This window comes from Apaloderma vittatum, unplaced genomic scaffold, assembly GCF_000703405.1.
Source record: "Apaloderma vittatum isolate BGI_N311 unplaced genomic scaffold, ASM70340v1 scaffold7578, whole genome shotgun sequence".
Taxonomy (NCBI): Eukaryota; Metazoa; Chordata; class Aves; order Trogoniformes; family Trogonidae; genus Apaloderma; species Apaloderma vittatum.
In genome coordinates this window covers 1-20,376 of record NW_009732326.1, presented here as the reverse complement: position 1 = coordinate 20,376, position 20,376 = coordinate 1, and the positions used below count along the sequence as shown (strand labels likewise).

Below are 20,376 nucleotides of genomic sequence, written 5' to 3'. Positions count from 1 at the left end.
AGAGTGGAGGCAAGAATATCACGCTGTGGCAACTTGGCAGAAATAAACCAAATGGAGCAGGGGAAGACAGGCTGATAGCAAGCGCCTCTCTCAGCCCTTCCTCTGCCTTCACTGCCCCTGACCCCACGCAGCCCAAGGAAACTGCCATGTTCTAGGTTTGTTTGGTTTTCCTGCTTTTCTTGCTTTTGTTTGCTGCCTCTCTCTTTGGCTGATAAATGATAGGCACAGCCAGAGAGTGATGTAACAGCGAGAACACACAGTTCTGCATTTGATAAACAATAATTAACTACTGCTGACGAGGCTGGCCCTGAGAGGCCCAAAATGCTGACCATGTCTTGCAGCTCTTACCAGGGCAGCAAAGAAAGCAGAAGTATCAACTCTGAATTGTGCTGCGTCCTTTCCAGCTTGCAAATGAGCTGATAATTTAACTGATATGCCTAACTAGCTGAGCATTAAATTAATTGTAAACAAAGACAAACACTGGTGGGCCGGTGTTGACTGTTGGTTTGGTTCATGCATGTAATGTTTTTATCTTGAGAATACGTTCTCCGGAACATGAGCATGGACAGTATTTTGACTTTATGCACAAATACAGAACTGTGCCCGTGTTTACATAGGTATCCAAAGCTTCCAAATGAGCAGGAAATACCACCTCAGTGCTTGTAGTTTGGCTGACGAGATTGCTGTGTTGTGTGAGTGATGATACCTGCAAGATGGAGGCACCAAAGGGAACAGTTCCAAGTGTCCCAGGAATGTTTTATCATGTGGACTGAGCGGAGATGGGGGCAGCGTGGAGAAATAGATCAAAATACAGCGCAGCATTTTCCCAAAGCCAAGCTTGGTTGGGTAGCACAGTTAGAAGTCAATTCTGCTTCCAAGTGAAGTAGCTCTGATTCAGAAGAGAGGCAGGAGCCGAGCCTGTCGTTTTGTGGGGGTTGATACGTTTTTAATGTCTTCCTTTTCGGGCTATGACAGAGATCACGTACAATTCCACTGACTTTTTTCAAGCTCTGTTTGCAAAAGCGGTCAGATTTGAACATCTGCATTAGCTCTTCCCTTGGCTTATCATTACAGATTTGTACTTGAAGTCTTTATTTCTAGGATGGTAGGTTGTGATTGATAATTAAATCGCTGTAAGTGCAGCATGAGTCATGTGAAACAGGGTCAGAATACATAAATGTGTATCTGGAGAGAACAGTATTTATTCACAGAGAAATAACATGGAAACAGTAGCAAAAAGCGTATCACGGCTAACCACTCAATTCACTTGCTGGCAGTATGCTGATAAGTATTCCTGTTTTCTCGATGGAGTATCTAAGCAGCTAGCCTGCATAAACTATGAAGTGTAATTATTCTGACATATGGGAAATCTTTGGCAGGCACAGACTTGGCACGAACAACACAGCATCACCCTGTAAAGGCCCCTGGAACTGGAGCGTATTGGAGCCTCTGGCCAGCATGTTCTGATAGCTCAGCTATTTCTGATCTTCTGACTGAACTGCAGATTAGTTCAATTTACTGCGTTCCTGGAACAGCCCTTTGGCAGGATGCAGCATATTACTCCTTTCTTCCTATTTCTGCACTTAACCCTTTCCCACATTTCCTGCAGTTTTTGTACCTGAGTCTGAATTTGCGAGCTTGGAGTTCCTGCTCCCTGGATTGACCTCCTTCCCTCATCTAAACAGGGAAATTGAGCAGTAAGCATTTTCCTTTAGTATTTGGAATCTTCCTATACAACTTAAGAAATCATATTCTGAATTTTTCTTTAAAAGAAAACACTGCAGGTCATCATCTGTAAGAGCATATGGCTGTTGATTAGTTGCTAAACTAATGACACACAGTCAACATTGACGTAGCTATCCTCATGACAGAGCTAAGAAAACAGCACAAGTTTTGAGCATGTGACTTTTTAAGGCTTGTGAAAGAGAAAGATAACCTAACAAAGATCCTAAATCAATGTCTGAGTTCCTCTAGGGTCATTTGGTATTAAGTACTTTGTTTCTTCAGGAATTCCTCTCTGCCATTTAAAGTATTCAAGATTTGGGTTACTTTAACGATAGAGCTTGTATAATCTCTCACATATTTATATACTAAAATGTGTATAATTGACAGCTTTTTAGTCAATATAAATTCAGTCTTAACTCTGTGTAAGCAGTAGATCTGCTAATTTTTTCATAGCATCTTGGACTGTTCATCTGCACAGAGGCTTTGGATTCTGAAAACCAGTCTCCAGTTTATTTTAATGAGGGATCAGTGGTGCACCAGTCTTGAGAATTACAGAGCAATGCCAGGTTCAAAGTGCTGATGGTTGAGGGTGGCACTTCACTCAGCTAGCAGGGCAGTGTTAGCATTCAGAGAGAGAACTGGCATCACTGAACTGCATAAGCTTTAGTTGATACGAGAAAAATGTATCAGAATTGATACAGTCCTTCCATATTGCACCTTAGATCTTTCTCCTGAAAGTTCCACCAGTAATATTTGAAAAGTCTTTTTTTATAGTGGTACTCCTTTTTCTTGGAAGCATCATATTCAAACCTGAACTTGGTGGCTAGTATACTTATTGGTTAATTAGGGTATGGGCATCATTCCTGACTTCATTAAGGACTGAGCAAGTGGCCTCATTGTGTGATGGTGGTTATTCTTGCAGAGAAAGCACCCTATCTCAATCTGTGGTATTATGACATTTGTGCCTGAAAAGCTCTAGGTAAAAGTTGAACTTAATGTGGCTCTGTTGTGCAAGTACCTTCTACCTTACCTACCTGGAGTCAGTCCCTCAATCTTGCTTCTTTACTAAGATCAGTATTTTTTTTTTTTATTTTGCACAGCCTTTACCACACCTTTTTCTACTCAGGATTCAAACCTTCCACCAATGCTAACAGAGGCCTTAATTTTACTGAAATTGCATTTCATGAGATGTACTGCACTTTCTTGAAAATTCATTCAAATTGAAATAGTACTAAAATCTATTAAAAATATTTTTGCACAGCTCTACTGATAAATGAGGCAGAAGATTTAAGCATTTGAAATGCTGATGGTCATGTGTGCTCGTTTATGCACATGCAACAGTGGCAGGGTACAACTCAGAGATGTAAATTTGCAAATTTGGTTCCCTGGGCCTACAAGAAGTTCATAAAAATTAGTTAAGCAAAGGACAAACATTAAGAGTTCCTCTGTTTTCATATGGTTTTTGTATTTCGTATGTTTTTGTAATGCAGTTAAGCATTACAAAAGCAAGATCCCAATGGGCCTAGTACACTTACTGGGAAAGATAAAAATCAACCGTCTGAACCAATAAAGCAGAGTTGGGTTTTTCAATGGAAATAAAAGCTAAATATGAGATGTCTCGGGTGACTCCATCTAACTCTTGTCAATAGAGGGCTGTTACTGGTTTTGGAGGTTGAGGGTTTTTTTAATTAAAAGCAAAACAAAAAGGCACATTTTCTCTTGGAAATGAAAAAAAGTGTTCCAGAACACAGCACCTCTCAGCAGCAAGAGCATTTTCTGGTCAGTCGACAAGTCTTTTTACCATGGGCTACATACCTCAGCCCACATAACTTCATTTTTTTCTTTTTGAGGTTATGTGTCTGGTAATCTTTGTTTATCTACTACAAAGCACTAAAGCAAAAAACTAAACTTCAGTTCATTTGAATTAAACTGAAGATCCCTTCCAACCCAGACCATTCTATGTTAAATAATAGGTATGCATACCTTGGATCTTCAGTATAATGTTGACTTCAGCAAGATCAAAAAACAAAACAAAAGCAACAAACCAACCTTTAAAAGCATTCAGGAGCCCACAATGACTGAACCTGAAGTCAATTCAAGGTTTAGGCTGTGTCTTCTTTAGCAAGTAATACACTGGCAGTAGGGGCAGAGCTGTAGAGCAAAATAGTTGGTGCTAAGAGCTTGACATTTCTGCACTATCTTTGAAATTTTTATTTCAGCCGAGAAGTAAAAAAACCACTTCTCTATTTCAGCCCAGACCCTGCTCTGATCCAGCCCAGCTGAACACCCACATTAAACAGGTCAAACGTATTGCACGAGCATATTTCTTGTTTGAGTTTTGCTGTTTAGTGAATCCAGTTTGTGCACCAACAACAGTGCACTAACAAACCAGATCCTGGTAAATGGTCCGCAATGAAGGCACAGAAGAGGTCAAGGTAACTAAAAATTTTTGCACACTTTGTGCAGTATTCCTGTTCCTTTCCATTTTCAAACTGTTAATTCACATAACACTTGAGTTAGTACATCTAATGATCTTGAAACAATTATTCTAGGTTCTGCTTCCTCCCAATTTCCAGGTGCAGAAGTCTTTTTGATGTCATACCCAGGAGAGCCATCACTAAGATTATTATGGTTGCATAGCAACCTCAATATGATAAATAACCAGTTTAAAGCAGCACTTTGCTGTGTATTTCTTTTCCAACAGGAGCCAAACTGTTTACGACTGCAACTAAAACAACTTTTGAAGAAAAACATATGCAGTGTTTTATGACTAAATAAGAGGTTTCTTTATTCAAGTATCTTGTTATTTCTGGGCACTGTCACCAGATTACTGCAAATTTATCTTGAAGTACCCAGTATTCCAGCATGATAATTTCTCTGCAAACAGAAAACCAAGCCCCATCTTGTCTCTCCCACCACTTAGATTATCAGTTGAAAGTACAACAGAAATATTTTATATATGAAGGTAGACATGAATATAAGACTAGTAATCCAACTGTAATTTCCAGAAAACATGTAGTTTTTTTACCTAGTCAGCTCTAGTGAAAGTTTTCTCTACAGAAAAAAACCTAAACATGGACATACACAACATACAAGTTATATATTCCCAGTTTTGTTTATTTTCATGGAATGCTAATTTAGTTACAATATGGCAGTTCATAACTACTAAAATGTGACATTAATTCGTCTCCACTGCTGCAGAACAGTCTTGATTTATATATAATGTTTTAAAACAATCTTATTTTACATAGTTGAGGTCTCTGGTGGTTTTTAAGCTCTGATGCTTATGCACACAGCAAGCTACAAACCTTAGGTTTTATATTTATACATATATTCTATGTATCCAGACAACTGCTGTAAGTTATCTATAATTTAATATTTATAAAAAGTGCATATACTGGTACATATGCACATCTAGAAACACACTTTTTCTACTGCCTCCCTTTTTTATAAAAGCTGCATAACATACAGCCATATTATTCTCACTCACTGCTATTAAAATCCTTTACTATCTTTGTTACACAATTTCAACTATTCGATTCCCTCAAAATGAATGTAGGTATTTCTATGTATATTTTCTCCTAAAGAAAAAAGTCCTCCCTATTCCTTTAAGAAGCTTTAAATCATGCAGTTTAGTAAACAGTCACTTTAGCACAGATTTTTGAATCCTAGACAGTGTAAAATCTACTTCTGGAAAATGTCTGTATATTTAATTTCTTTTTTTAGTTACAAAAAATATATAGGATTGAAACATACTGAATACATGCATCTTTCAAAGTGGCTATATTCTAGCCTTATAGATAAATTAAAAAAGTACACCCCTGCTAACAGGATGCAAACATGGCCTCAAGTAGGCCATTACCTGTATTTAATATAGCTCATTGCATTAAAAAGTTCAAGTCAGCTGTTCTCTCAGGATGTTGTCAAAGGACTGAAGAGCATAGTCTATTCATACTCAATATACAAAGGTGGGTGCACATACCTAACGCCCTTTAATTATTCAATACTTCCAAGGCTTCTAGGCTTTGCCTCTGGTGTTACATGTCCTGAAATGATCTGAATGAAAAGGTAAAGTTGAAAATTGTCTTTTAATACACCGTAAAAGCAAGTTGTGTTTAAAAGAAAAATGTACACTGAACAACCTGAAATACTCACTGAAACAACTGTACAAAACTATTATAGATACAGAAGGAAATTAATGATAGACTTTGCAAACAGAAGTAACACTTGCTAACCTATATAAAAACTGGCTTTGTTTTATTCTAAGAATTTGCAGCTGTTCAGAACAAGTAAAATTCACACCACCTCACAATGTTTATGTTTAAAGTTTTTATACAGTGCAAATGTTTAAAACAGAGTAACTCCCCAGGGAAACAGGTGACACTACTCAGTGCCAGTCTTCTGAAGATTCTTCTTTCGATAATTCTATTTACACATTAAGCTAAAGGTTCACTATATATGCTTTGAAGTTTGCTGAATATCAGCAGAAAAAATACGTGAACTAGCAGCAGTTGTATTACGAATATATGATGTTTACTTTAATGAATGCATAAAGTTTTCAAGACTGTATTCAGTGTCATACTGTTCTTGATCCCATAGTTCTCCAAGGTTTTCGAGTACTGATTTCATTGATGCTTTCCCAGAAGAGGTAGAGGTATCTGCTTTTTCAGTTTTTCCATCCTTCACAAAAACAAAACAAAACAAAAAAATCTATATGAAGATAAATGTTTTCAGGAATCTACTAATTCTTTGAGTCTGATGGTTCTTTGGGGGAAATATTACTTCCTCCTGATTTTCAGAGAGCTGTCTACTATTCAGCATTCCAATGTGAAATGTAAAATTTAATCAGATGAACACTTGAAAGCAAAGTTTTTCCCTATGCTTACTCTGGTTTTAGTAGGTAGTTGTAAAAATCATTCTTTACCTTGTCAAGAGTGAACAGATCAAGAAGCTGTTCTGTTCCCATGCTCTGCAGGCTTGCATTTTCTTGGCTGATCACTGTATTTGCAATATTCATTTTGAACTTCTGAAGACCCATGATTTTCTCCTCCAGAGTTCCCCTGGTTATCAGGCGATACACATTAACAACACGTTTCTGAAAGAAAAAAAGCGCAGCACACTTAGCTAAAAAAAAAAAATAAAATTAAAAAATTGTTTTTCATAGGTATTCAAGAAAGCATAACCTTTTGGTGTTCATCATGGACAATCTGGAAGCAGTTCAGCTTGGAGTTACCTTTCAGTAATTACACGCAGTAAGTCTGACTGATGCTAGATTAAAAAAAATGAGGCAATGCCAGCATATAATAGAGGCATATGACCTGCAATCACATCTGTCCTCAGGAAGTTAACAACTCACTGCTTTTTCCAGCTGTAGAGGGAGACTAGCAGCAGTCACTCTCCCTGTACAGGCATCAGAAAAGAACAACCCTTTGGGGCTTCCCTTCAGTTCCTTGTCTCAGCTGCATCTATTCCTCTATTGAAGAGTGATTCCTCTCCTCAGTAGCTCAGGAAGTTCAGAAGGGATGGCGCACCAAGTTGGGGTAGGATAAGAAATTACACACTTCAACATCTGGCATATTTGCAAGAAAGCAGTGTGAATGGAAGCTTAGTGGATATCCAGACATCACTTTTATTATATGCTAGAGCCTTATTCAAATCTAAAGCAGCAGGAGTTCAGCAAGGAGCAAGAAAAACCCTAAAACAAAAGCAAACCAAAACACAGACTTATGGGACATTGTGTATCACCTGCCCAATGCGATGTGCCCGATCCATGGCTTGCAGGTCTCTCATTGGGTTCCAGTCATGTTCCACAAATACTACTGTGTCAGCCCCCGTTAAGTTAAGTCCCAATCCACCAACATGAGTGGTGAGCAAAAGAACATCTATGGATGGGTCATTATTAAACCTGTGAATGAAAAAAGTTAAGCATGGTAAATTCTATTTAAATAATGAATTTGTGAACTTCATCTGCTCTGAAGCAGACAAAAGAACAAACTTGTATCATATAAATAATATAGTTCATTACAGTTGGCCTCAGATTGGTTATGAAGCGATATGCTTACCGTGACACAATGGAATGCCTCTGACCAGCAGGTATGCTGCCATCTAGTCGTAAATAAGTAACTGAAGGTAGCTGAGGTCTGAGAAGGTCATGCTCCACTATATCCAGCATGCTTTTAAGCTGACAGAAGATAAGTACTCTGTGCTGGGCCACAACAGCTTCTGTACCGCTTTCTGAAGATCCACCATTCCCCAAGCCACAGTCTAGCAGCAGCTTAAAGAGCATTAAAGCATACCATCAAAATTACAGCAGAGCTCAGGTAAATATTGATGTTGATGAACTATCAAAAGTAAAAATAAGAAAAACAAACTACAGAGGGAAGTCTGTAAATAACAGTCACTAAAATGACATAATGCAAAGTTTGGCTTCACTGTCAAACTACCAAAAAAGTTAAGAGTCAACAGATAGTACTTTTTTTCATTTTGCTTTACTTAGAATTTAGTTATGTAATGCAATCTTACTTTATCAAACTAATAGTCTCCTGTAAAATAAATATGAAAAAAGTTTTTCTGTAACAAGAGGGAGAGGAGTAAGAAATGTAATAAATGTAAGGTTCCTCCCTCTTGAATTAACAGGAAAAATAGTACATACCTGTAAAGAAAGCCCTTGTACTCTATTCCACTTCCTTAAGATCAGTTTTCATATTGATGAAGTCTTAAACAAAACTTTCTAAATTTTAACATTGATAAGAGACACATTTAGGAAGTTTAAGGTACAACATCCAAGTTACTTACTTGTTTTAAAGCAGAAAGCTTAGGTGCATGTTGGATATCTCTAAGAGATGAATTATGAGCTGCAAGTTGCTCTGTAATTCTTTTATATTCTGGATGTTGAGTCGTTAACACTAATGCTGGATGGTTGCATAGCTTCCGTAAGTATTGCAATGCCTTTGATTATTTGGGAAATGAAGTTCAAAGAAATGGTTAGCAACAACATAGTTAAAAAGGACAAACAAAACTGACTGTATGTAAGCATAGGGGATACTCAGCCACATTCCACAATTTGGACTTTGTATTTTTATTAAAACAAAGTTATACATTTATATTAATAAAACTTTATTTCAAACTATATCAAATAATTCTTAGGTGCATAATGAGCTTGGTTCCAGTGGCAGGACCGGTGAAATGACTACCATTTCCCCACACCTTCATGTAAGGGCAGGACATAGTAGGTGAGTTTGGGAGCTGTGCAGAGCCTTTGGGAATTATTGTTTCCAAGTAGGCAAGACTTAATCTGCAATTCTATAAAGACCATGAATTTTCATTAATTCAGATCTAACCTTAAGGAAACTTTTTGTTCATATTTTTAGATCTTAATTGTGTGGTGTAATAATTATATCAAAATTAGTTCCTCTTGTTTTGAGGTTTTGCACTTTTGGTAATCAATTTTTAATTGAAAGTAGTATCCAAGATCTACAAGCCAGCAGAACACCAGTTGAGCAGAACGCATTACGAAATTTAAGACAGTTTTGTGTGACTTAAGACATAAAACCATAACTTCAGCATAATAGCTGCACATCACATTCCAGGTAATCTGATCTAAAATCTAAATATTTTACTTACATCACATGGCCAAACATTTAAGTTACCTATTTTGATTTTTCATTTTGTATTAAACCCAGAAATACAGTTACCAGAAATAAATGAACTAGGTCATAAAAATTACTAAAGAAAACTGTACCTGAAATACATGACCTGTAGCTTTAAGCTTTGGTTTTTCAGTTTCTTCACTCAGTGAAATTGAAGAAACAGTTTCATCGATATCACATTTGGCACGAGACTTGGCAAAGTCTTCATAAAGCTGAACCTGCAGACCAGGCCCCAGACAAGAGAATGAGTGTGTTTGCCTTGACAGAAAATGAACAGTCATTTTTAGACTTTAGTTCTGTGACAAAGGTCTGAATTATCATAAATCAAGAAAGGCTATTTTATATGTATCTTAAAATCAACATCAACAGTGGAATCTCTTGCAATTTTTTTTTCTTTCAGCTTGAGAAGCATTCTTAAAAAAATAATCTACAGATGCATGGATGTTGTAGAACAATGCCAGCAAGTAGGATAAAGAAATACTCTACTGCAACTGGACTGACATTCAGTTTTAAAGATGTACTAGAAAAATGTTTTAGTCCTCTGGTCCCAGAGAATGTCAGAGCTGACATCAGGTTGACCCAGGAATACAAATGTGGTTCCTCTGTGGTCTTTAAGAATAAAACCTAAGCTTCCAGCCATTTCCTGAGCATACCTGTAGAGGACTGAGGATACAGTAATAATCTTGAATAATTTTGGGTGGAAGATCTTGCAGTACATCCTCTTTCATTCTCCTTAGCAGGAACGGCAGAACTTGGCGGTGCAGTGCTTCCATTGCAAGAACCCCTAGTGAAGGCAACAGAAGCAATATTTTAGAAAAAAAAATAAAATTCAAAACATTTAGTCCCACCAATCTCATGTTGAAACTGACCACGCTTTCTCTTTTCATTAGCAATTCTCATTTAAAGGAGGAAAACAAGAAAACCAACATTTAGTGTTTGATCATTACCAGCCTCTTGTTCTCGACTGGAGCTTCGGGCATCTCTGCTGGCAAGTATTGGTTTGCCGTAACGAGCTGCAAATTGGCGTTCAGTACCCAAAAATCCTGGCATAAGGAAGTCAAACAACGACCACAACTCTAAGACGTTGTTCTGAACATAAAAGAAACATCCGTTAAATTATTTTTCCAAATAATTAATTACTACAAGTTAGAGGCATTTCCATACATATTTAACACTGCCTATAAAACAAGTTTCAAGCATTTAGCATTGAAAGGATTTTTACACAAATGTAGACCATGAACAATACAACTCTGATAAAAAGCACAGTAAAATGGACTGCAAAACAGACCTCTGTTTTCTACTACATACCCAGCTCCTTAGGGGAAAAAAAAAAAAAAAGCAGTTACCTGGATTGGTGTCCCAGAAAGAATTATCCTGTAATTGGCAGTCAGTTGTTTTACTGCTTTTGACAGCTTTGTTTTTCCATTTTTTATTACATGGCCTTCATCAAGAATGCAGTAATTAAACTTAATATTTCTAAAAAAAAAAAACAACCAGACTTGAGTAACGTTTAAATTTTAAGCCAGTAAAAATCTCAGAAGACAAACCAATTCTTACCTGAAGAAGTCAATGTCATTTCTCACAACATCATATGAAGCCACTATGAGATTGTGCCTTTTCACCTGATGTTGTAATCTTAAGAAAGAAAGAGATCATAACTAAAGTGTCTGTTGTTAGTGAACTGTATGTTATTATTTCAGTCTTTAAAGGTACCACAAGTTTTACCACGCCCATGAACTATGCTTCAGTAAAGTGAATTGCAAAATGCTGTGTGTGATACTTTACTCAAGTCATAGATGCAAAATACATTACCTTGCTCTCTCCGTAGGAGGTCCTGTATAGTGCAAAGGATTAAGATATTCTTTTGAGCAAAATTTGCCCACTTCATCCACCCAGTGTCCTGTCAGTGTAGGAGGGCACACCACCAAGGAGGGAAGAGGGACACTGTCCACCAGTTTTGTTCTTGCATATTCCTGAGCCCTTCAAGAATATTAAAACAAGTTTCAAAAAAAAAAAAAAAATGTTGTTCACAAAATAAATGAGGTTGGAAGGGACCTCTGGAGATCATCTGGTCCAAATCCCCTGCCCAAGCAGAGCCACCTACAACTGGTTGCTCAGGACTCTGTCTGGAGTCATAACCATAGATAAAACCTGTCATTGAATCACAGAATTGCCCAGATTGGCAAAGACCTTTAAAACCATCGACTCCAACCATTAATCTAACACTGACAAAGTCCTCAGCTAAACCACATCCTAAGCACTGTGTCTACATGACTCTTAAATACCTTCAGGGATGGGGACTCCACCACTGCCCAGTGGTGGACATACCCGTTCCAATGCCTGATAACCGCTTCAGTAAAGAAATTCTTCTTAAAATCCAATCTAAACTTCCCTTGGTGCTACTTGAGGCCATTTCATCTTCTCCTATCATGCATTACTTGAACAGACTGATCTCCACCTCTCTACAACCTCCTTTCAGGGAGTTGTAGAGAGTGATAAGGTCTCCCCTCAGCCTCCTTTTCTCCAGGCTAAACAACCCCAGTTCTTTCAGGTGCTTCTTATAAAGACTTGTGCACTAGACCGTTCACCAGTGTTATTTGTTTAAGCTTACCTGAGGCAATGATCACCTGCAAGAATGCAAATGGATTGTAGAGTTTTTCCTAAGCCCATATCATCACAAAGAATTCCATGAAGTTTGTATTTATTGAGAAATGCCAGCCAGTTCACTCCATCCTGAAATAAAATAAAATAAATAAACAAATAATAATAAAAAAGAGTGCTTCAGAAGTAAAAACTGTCCTTTGAGTAGTTAAGCTTCAGTTCAAATGTCTGAATGTTCTATCATCCATCACTGGCCAAGTACAAGCTTGTCTCCCCCACCATCTGCATTCAAAGCAGAGGGGAATAAATGGAGAAATATAAGCAGCCAAACAGGTCTGGTTTTGCACTGGTGAGCTGCCCATCAGCCTAAGCAAAGCACAGACCATTCCCTGAGAAAAGTGGCAGAATCCAGAGAATGGAGAAAAAAAAAATCATTACAAGAAAAACAGTATGACATGCATTACTTTTTGTTCTTCTTTATCCAAGAGTCCAAAATACACACTGCACATCTAAAAACAAAACAAAACCCCAAAACCCACAAGCAAAAAAATATGCAGCACCCAAACAACTCCTATGCTTCCATAAAATTGTATCAGACTGGAACTTATACTTTTAATTTAAAAAGGCACTAAGTGATTACCTGCTGATATTTTCTGAGCTCTGCTTTGATTGGTACTGGAATTTTATAGTTTTCCAGTTTTTTTCCATCCAATAATTGTTCCAGAAAGTGACGTTCTTTAGCTTTCATTCGGATTAATTCTTCAGACATATTTGGTGGATCTGGTATACCAGCCTAGGATAGTATTTTTAAAACAGTAGTTTAAAGGCTATGGTACTTAATTCTCACACAGACAATAAGAAATAAAACCTCATACTAGCTTAGACATCTTAAACAGATGGCAAAGATGTATAGTCTTCTCAACTGTATAAATGCAATCTCAGCGCTCCACTTCTGTGATACCTTGCAGATCAACTCATCCAGAGTTGTAGGATGCAAAGACAAATTCTGCCCCAAAGGACACACTAAAAGTCTTGATACAGTTGAATACACGAGGGGAAATCCTAGTTATACTTGTAAGATTTTATGAAGACTGAGCTATTCTACCTCTAATCAGAGAGTTTATTTGGCTGGGTAGAGAATCCTCTGACATCCATTTCCCCTTAGTGACAATTTACCATCTGAAGTTAGATGGATTTTCCTCCTACAGATATTAGTAGAACTAGATTTAAAGTGATACTGAAATCCACAGGATGAATTTAAGCACTTGAAAGCTACAGGGAAAAACCTAAACCCCTCCAGGTTTGTAGCAGCAGACCTTGGCTTCCTAGGTACTTTTCATACTAGGCTAGAAGCCCAAAGAAGCTATCTGGGGACCAAATACGCCCAGACATTCTTGCTTGCTAAGAATATACAGCAGCTCAAGAGGCACTGATATTTTCCGTCACAACATCTGTCATCCCAGTTTTCTGGGCCATCTCCGTCTTTCGTTAGCTTTACTTCAAACCCCAAGTTACTAAGCACTTCAGGGACGGCTCCTGGCTGAGAAGAAAAACTCTATCAAATAATACCACTGTGTACATGGTTAATAAGGAAGGGAGAAAACTAACGCAGATTTCAGTGCTCCAATAAGGTATTTAAGTACATATACACACACAGACAGACAACAGCCCACTTGTTCTTTTAAAAGGACAGGTAGGAAGAGCAGTTGCTCATCTGAAGTGTGAAAACTATGCCAGTTAATTTGTTTTACAGGATTATTGCTTATCAATAAAGCTGGATGGATTAAGTTGAACCATTTATTTTACAATCCTCCTCTCAGTCATATTTTCATTTTTATGGCTGAATGAAAACTGAGCACAGCTTAAGTTTTCCCAACTCATTTATTGCCATTGTTTCAAATTCCTCACAATTAAAAACCAACACAAAAAATACAGATTAGAAACTCCAAACTTATTCAGACTACATTTACTTATCCAGCAGCTATATTCAGTCAGGTCTCACATTTTAGGCAGTATATAAAATGCCAGCAATAAGACAAAAGACTAGATGGACTCTTTGTTTTGTTACAGAACTGTTAAGTCATGCTTCAGGGACATGAAATTGAAGGCGCGAAGGGTTTGGGATTTTTTGTTTGTTTTAATAATACCATTATAGCTACTGAAAACTTTAAAAGTTTGTCTTGGGAAATATCCGTGAGACTACCCTAAAAAGTCTTTCCATTTAAAAAAGTAAACACGTATCCATAAAACACCACTGCATGATTTTTTGCACAAAGCATCAGTGAAACTTCATCCAGGAAAACTTGATAATAGTTATTTCTATCTCAAAAAAGGATTCCTTAATAAAGTATTCCCCTAGTCTCTGTCAATCTACCCCCTAACTCCTTCCACTGAGATGACTCCAAACCCTCTATAGTTATCAAATTACTTGCTTGGCCTAACATTTCAAATTGCCAGCATACAAAAAGCTGTCTCCCAACAGTACCAGTATTTTCTCTCATTATTTATCTACTTCACTCTTAAGTTTTCATAGTTTTAAGTTTGCATGTATAATATAGTTCAATATCTGATACTGAAATTCCTTAACTGGAAAGGGAAGTCTTAAGGGAGTTCTTGAGTATTTATGGAAAAGAAACATGAACAGATCATGCATATGTAAGCCATTAATGAAACAAGTATTCTACGCTTTTAAGAGATGCTCACTAAAACCTATTAAAATAGTTTTTAAAAAATAGCTACATGTATTCCATAGGACTGTATTTAGACACTTTAGAAAGGCACAGGTGCCAATGGTATTGGAATGAAGGGCAGCATGCCAAAAAATTCATTTCTACTTCAGTCGCTTTTTCAGCTTTTCAGTGCAAGCATAGAGTAAGTGCTCCATTTAAGGCAGATTGCTTGTTAGCAGATTCTAAGGTTCTATTATGCTAAATTAAAAGTTGAGATAATAAGAGATAAAACTATTTACACTGACAATTTTTTTTTGCATCAGAAACATGCAAATGAATTCTGAACTGCCTTCTATTACCATCTGGTGGTTAAAATAAGTTACTAAGCAAGTCATAGTGAAAAACTGAAGCAAATCTGTACTGATTAAACACTACTGGTTCATAATACATGTAATATTTTGCCCAAAGGTGTAGGGAGGAATAAGTAACTGTACTTATCTCCACACTATTTCTATTACTGCTATTTAATTTTTTTCTTCTGAAATCAGTATTGCTTTTTTACACATCTCTCAAGCAAATACATACCCCCACACAGGCCTAGGGTGAGCAGACATTTAACTCTTATGGCTTTTGAGCCAAAACTAGCAAAAGCAGCATTGCATGGAAAATAAACTACTATACACTTTAACTTCATGTACGCAGGTGAAATGAGTTTCTTAAAGAGAAAATTAACTTTTAGAAAATTACTAGAGAGGGTACAATTTTACTAATTTTACATTATAAAGGACATATCTTCAATTATCTGGTAACAACAACATCTATAAAACCAGTTACTTATTCAGTGTTTAATAAGCTTGGACTTTGTGGTTGGTGAAAAAGTGGATACAGGACAGTTCACATTCTCAGTAGACTAACAACTTGAGCTTACCTCAAGAGGCATTAGTCTAATTAGTGTTGCAAAGCACTGAGTAGCCATAAAACGTACGCTGTTTGTCTGATCACTCATTCTACCCAGAACTGGAACCACTAGGAGAACAATGTATGGAACAATGCCAACATCCAGTTGCTCCATTACACCTGGATCAGTTATTAAGGAAATAAGTTTTAACCAGTTCTAGATTATCCAACGTCAACATATACCTGGCAGATTCCAATCTCAATAGGTAAAAGTCATTACATTACATTCAGATAAACAAGATTTTTGCTAAAAAAGCAATGGGAAGGGTGGGGGAAGTCTGATCTACCCAGTTACATTTAGCCCACTGAATTCCATGGTCTGAGAAATTGAGTTACCTTTGCCAAAACTTCATCCAAAAAATAAAATAGAAGAAACTCTCATTCTGTTGCTTCTATTTCTTCTCTATAGAAGGCAAATAGCATTTCATTCCTCCTCCCCTTTTTTTCAGACAACAGTTTTTCTTCCCCAAATTATGCAACTACAAAGAATAATAGAATGGCCTAAGCTGGAAGGGACCTTAGAGATCATTTTAACCCAGCGTCCCTGCCGCCAGGGACGCCACCTCTCGACTAGATCAGGCAACACATGGGGACTGAACGGGAATCGAACCTGTGACCTTAGCGCTGTTAGCGCTACCCTCAACTGACTGAGCTAACGAGCCCCCTAAGTTTCTACATTCTTGAATACTCGAGCAAGGATACATGCAAGTGCTTCAATTGCACCTTCTTGTTTGGTGTTGTCATCTATTGCTCCCAACCATGGCAGAACTTTCTCTAGAAAGATATTCATTGTTTCCATGGTAGCTATTTTGCTCATAACACCCACACAACGAGCAGCCATGTGTCTCACTGCAGTGCTGGGATGTTGAAGGCACATATAAAGATGAGGCAAATGCTGTATTAACTGAGTAGAAGAGATAGAGGAAAAAGGTTAATACAAATTATAAACCAATTACTGAATTATTTTTGAAGTAAACAGTCTTTAAAGTCTTCACTGCCTCCCCAAAACCACTTGAAATGGCTCTTTCCCAAGATCTAATTGTTTAGAACTGAAAAAATTGTTTCAGAAGACGACAATTGAACTTTGAACAAGTGTTACTCCCTGATACAGTTAAAACTCAGAGTAACAAAATATTTATGGTTTTAGTCAAAATGAAAAATTAAAGAAACCCTTGATAATTAAGGAAGTGTTTTGGACTGTAAAAATACAGTACTACGTACTTGGAACTTGTTATTAAAAAAAAATCTTGCTTAAATACAGATACATATATTAAATAATACCTTCCAGTTAGCATATGTGTTCTAGACTTATCCCATTTATGTTTAGGCAGTTGAATTACCCATGTTGGCAGCCTTATTAACGCTGTGTAACAAAAAAACATACCCAGAAGGAAATTCACTTCTTCCCAGGGGAGTACATCTACACATACATGTCTTTTTTTCCATCAGCACCAATACATTTTTATGTCAGATATCTTCAGTGGTCAGGTTTTTCCTAGCATGGAAGTCCCTAAATGTTACCTTTGATGAACAGATTCCACCCTCTTTGACTTTCTATGATTTATTTTTGAAACTTATATAGAGTATTAGCACCCCCAAAACCAATCGACACAGTATCATACGTATTTACATATATAAAATATGTATATACATATATAAAACTTTCCATGTCATATGCTAAATTCACTCAAAATCACTTCAGTATTTTATTAAAATAGCTAAGAAGTAATTCCATATGTTCCACATGAATCTTCTCCATCTGCTTAAAATTCTACAGCCATTCCTTATACTCATCCTTTCCCATCATATGCTTTCCAGGGAGAGTTCCGGCCTACTTATTCCCTGCATGGGAGCCTTTTCACATATTTTTATCATCCTATTGTCCCTTCTGTATGTCTCTACTAGTGCTACTATATTTATTCTCAAATATAGTACTGCAGATAAGCCAGTACTGAAAGTTGTGTTCAGATCACAGAATCATAGGATGGTCTAAGCTGGAAGGGACCTTAGAGATCATTTTAATCCAGCCTCCCTGCCACCAGGGATGCCACCTCTTGACTAGATCAGGCAACACGTGGGGACCGAACGGGAATCGAACCCGCAACCTTAGTGTTGTTAGCGGCACACTCAACTGACTGAGCTAATCAGTCCCCTAGATGCAGGCATAATGATAACCTTCTGTTTCTTTCTTAACTTTCTATTGTGTTTTTTTTTAAACCAGTATTTTACATTCAGCTGATGCTTTCACAGAAAATCCTAACTCCAGCATCTCTCTGCTGAGTAGAAATAGTCTGTCCAGAGCCTACTACTGCATGCAAGATGTAAAGTCTTACGTTGAGTGGTGAGTAAAAAGAAATAATAATCAAATCCAATCTACTTGGGGACAAAACTGAAGTCTCCAGAATTTTTGCATTCCCCAAACAGGAAGGATTTCTGACCACCTTCAGCCCATCATGCAGCCATCAGGTAGTAAGTAGCAGTCTTTATTACTACCGTTTTGCCTCCCCCACTCTGGTCACACAAACTACATGTCATAGAATGGCCTAGGCTGGAAGGGACCTTAGAGATGATCTAGTCCAACCTCCCTGTCATGGCCAGGGACACCACCTCTCGACTAGACCAGGCAACACATGGGGACCGAGCGGGAATTGAACCCGTGACCTCAGTGTTGTCATTGTTGTCAGCACCGCTGCTCAAACCACTGAGCTATGTCACACACCATGTCAATCTATTACAAATCAACCCATTTCAGCCAGCCACGTAACACAACATAACAATGTTTTTAACTGTACTTTAATAGAGGAGGTATTGTATGAGTCTGTTCTCCAGGTTTAAGAAATCTGAAATTAGAATAAAGCAGAACTGAGACGCTGATTTCAGTGTAACACAATAGTATAAATATAACTCAAACTTTGGACATCTCAATCTAGTTAACGGTAGGTCGAGGCTAAATTATAGGTAGGTGTTTCCTTTTGTGATTTATTCTACAACCTGCATAAACAAATATAGAGTTTAACATTCTATAGGACATAGGGTAAAAACAGCTTAAAAAAATGTTAACAGCTTAAGTGCTGAAGACAGAAGGCTATGTCTTCAGTTTATCAAGACTACGATACAGGACCTGGAGAACAGACAGGCTAGCAAAGTGGATAAAAACACCATCTGAGCAAAACTAGAAAAACAACTAAAAAGAAGCCTTACAAAACAAAACCTAAAACCAGTGGCAATGAACAGACTGAACTGCTTCAAGCAAAACCTGCTTTGGAATATGATTACCAGAGGATGTAGCTCAGTGTCCATTGAAGCTGCTGTTGTTTCAAAAACCTGCAAAGAATTTACTAGCTCCTGGGCAGGAGCATCTCCTTTTTCCAGTAAGGACTTTCGGTCTGTTAAAAACAGAAAAAGTGTTCAGTTTAAGACCAACATACTGCCCCCAGCCTACCAGCTCCCCAGTTTAAATCAGGAGTGCAATTACCAAAATTATTTATGTGAATGTTGTTCCTTAATGAACCAACCATAGCATCCCAGAGATGTGGCAATCCCGTTGCCATTTCAGCACCAAAATGTTTAGCTATAGTAGATAAGGCAAATTCAGCTCCTCTTCTCTGTACAACATAAGGTTTCTGAGCCTAGAATTAAACAATTTAACAAAGTACTGAGGAGAGATACATTTAAGAACAACAACGACTTTCAATTCTGATTGTTTATAGTACCTACAACATATTTGCTGCTCTTCCCTCCCACCCTCAAGTTACTTGTTCTTTATACAAGTAAAAAATGAAAGTCATTTCTAGCAGATCATTTTAATCCTATAAATTTCAGGATTTGGCTTTTGTGAACACAGGCCCATTTCAGCAAGAGGTTTTCCAACTGGTACCAGTTCCAGAACCTCAGGTATAGGGACAAAATAAGGACCTCAGGAACAGTAACAGGCTAGCAAGACTTCCCAAAAGCAGTATGTGACCTGTTATTAAGCCCTTTCTCTTGCTCCCCTTCTCCTCACAAAGTATAATAGATAAAATTCACTTTAAGAACAAAATCCACAACATTGTCCAATGTCTCAGTCCTGACCAGAATACTATTAAAACATGCTGAAGTTTCATATTAATAAAACTGTAACAAAAAAATTTAACATATCAAGTGTGGAAGTCCCACACACATACTAAAGCCAGTCATACTGTTTTTAGTGCTTTGGAGCATTCATTGTGCATCAAAATGACTAACACTAAAATGGGTAACAGTTTGTTGAAATCCATTTGCACGGATTTATAGTGAGATATTCTGTACTAAATGTAAAATATTTCAGGAGTTACTAAGTTTCTTAATGACAACACTGAAGATCTAAAACATCATCAATAAGCATTCACAATATTTCACATCAATTCAGTGCTCTCAGAAAAAGATTGTGAACATTCCTATTATAACGCTATCAACTTCAGTGAATTCAAAGTCATGGAAAGGAGAGGTAGATGTGAAGCTGTAGATACGAGTTTTTGAAATTTACCTCATCAAATTCCGTAGGAATGCTTCCACCACTGCCAGTGGGGAGATCTGCAATTGGGGCTTTTGGGGCTTTTGGCGTAGGACCTCGTCGACTTGTGATAGCAAAAGCAGCTTTCTGATGTCTGTACAAGGTAATTATTCCCCGGTGCTTAGTAACAGTATGCTGCATCCCATCTTTATCAGAGTTGGGCCCTAAAGGAAAAGGGAGAATAGCTGACAACAATTTAAGCTGCAGTTTAAAACACAGGTGGAAGCGATAGCTATCTACAAGA

At 37.4% G+C, this 20,376-nt stretch overlaps 1 protein-coding gene across 1 annotated transcript; it reads right to left on the bottom strand.

Moving 5' to 3' along the window:
* Positions 1-5,961: 5,961 nt before the first annotated feature.
* Positions 5,962-20,296, bottom strand: LOC104278493 (TATA-binding protein-associated factor 172; the record flags this gene model as incomplete). The annotated part of the gene is made up of 18 exons (XM_009875480.1): positions 5,962-6,405; positions 6,650-6,820; positions 7,471-7,630; positions 7,788-7,999; positions 8,521-8,673; positions 9,467-9,592; positions 10,028-10,158; positions 10,322-10,463; positions 10,721-10,850; positions 10,932-11,009; positions 11,187-11,354; positions 11,986-12,107; positions 12,616-12,768; positions 15,573-15,721; positions 16,304-16,505; positions 18,878-18,987; positions 19,077-19,230; positions 20,106-20,296. Coding segments are annotated over 18 exons (2,699 nt in total), but the record flags the coding sequence as incomplete, so codon positions are not given.
* Positions 20,297-20,376: the final 80 nt, after the last annotated feature.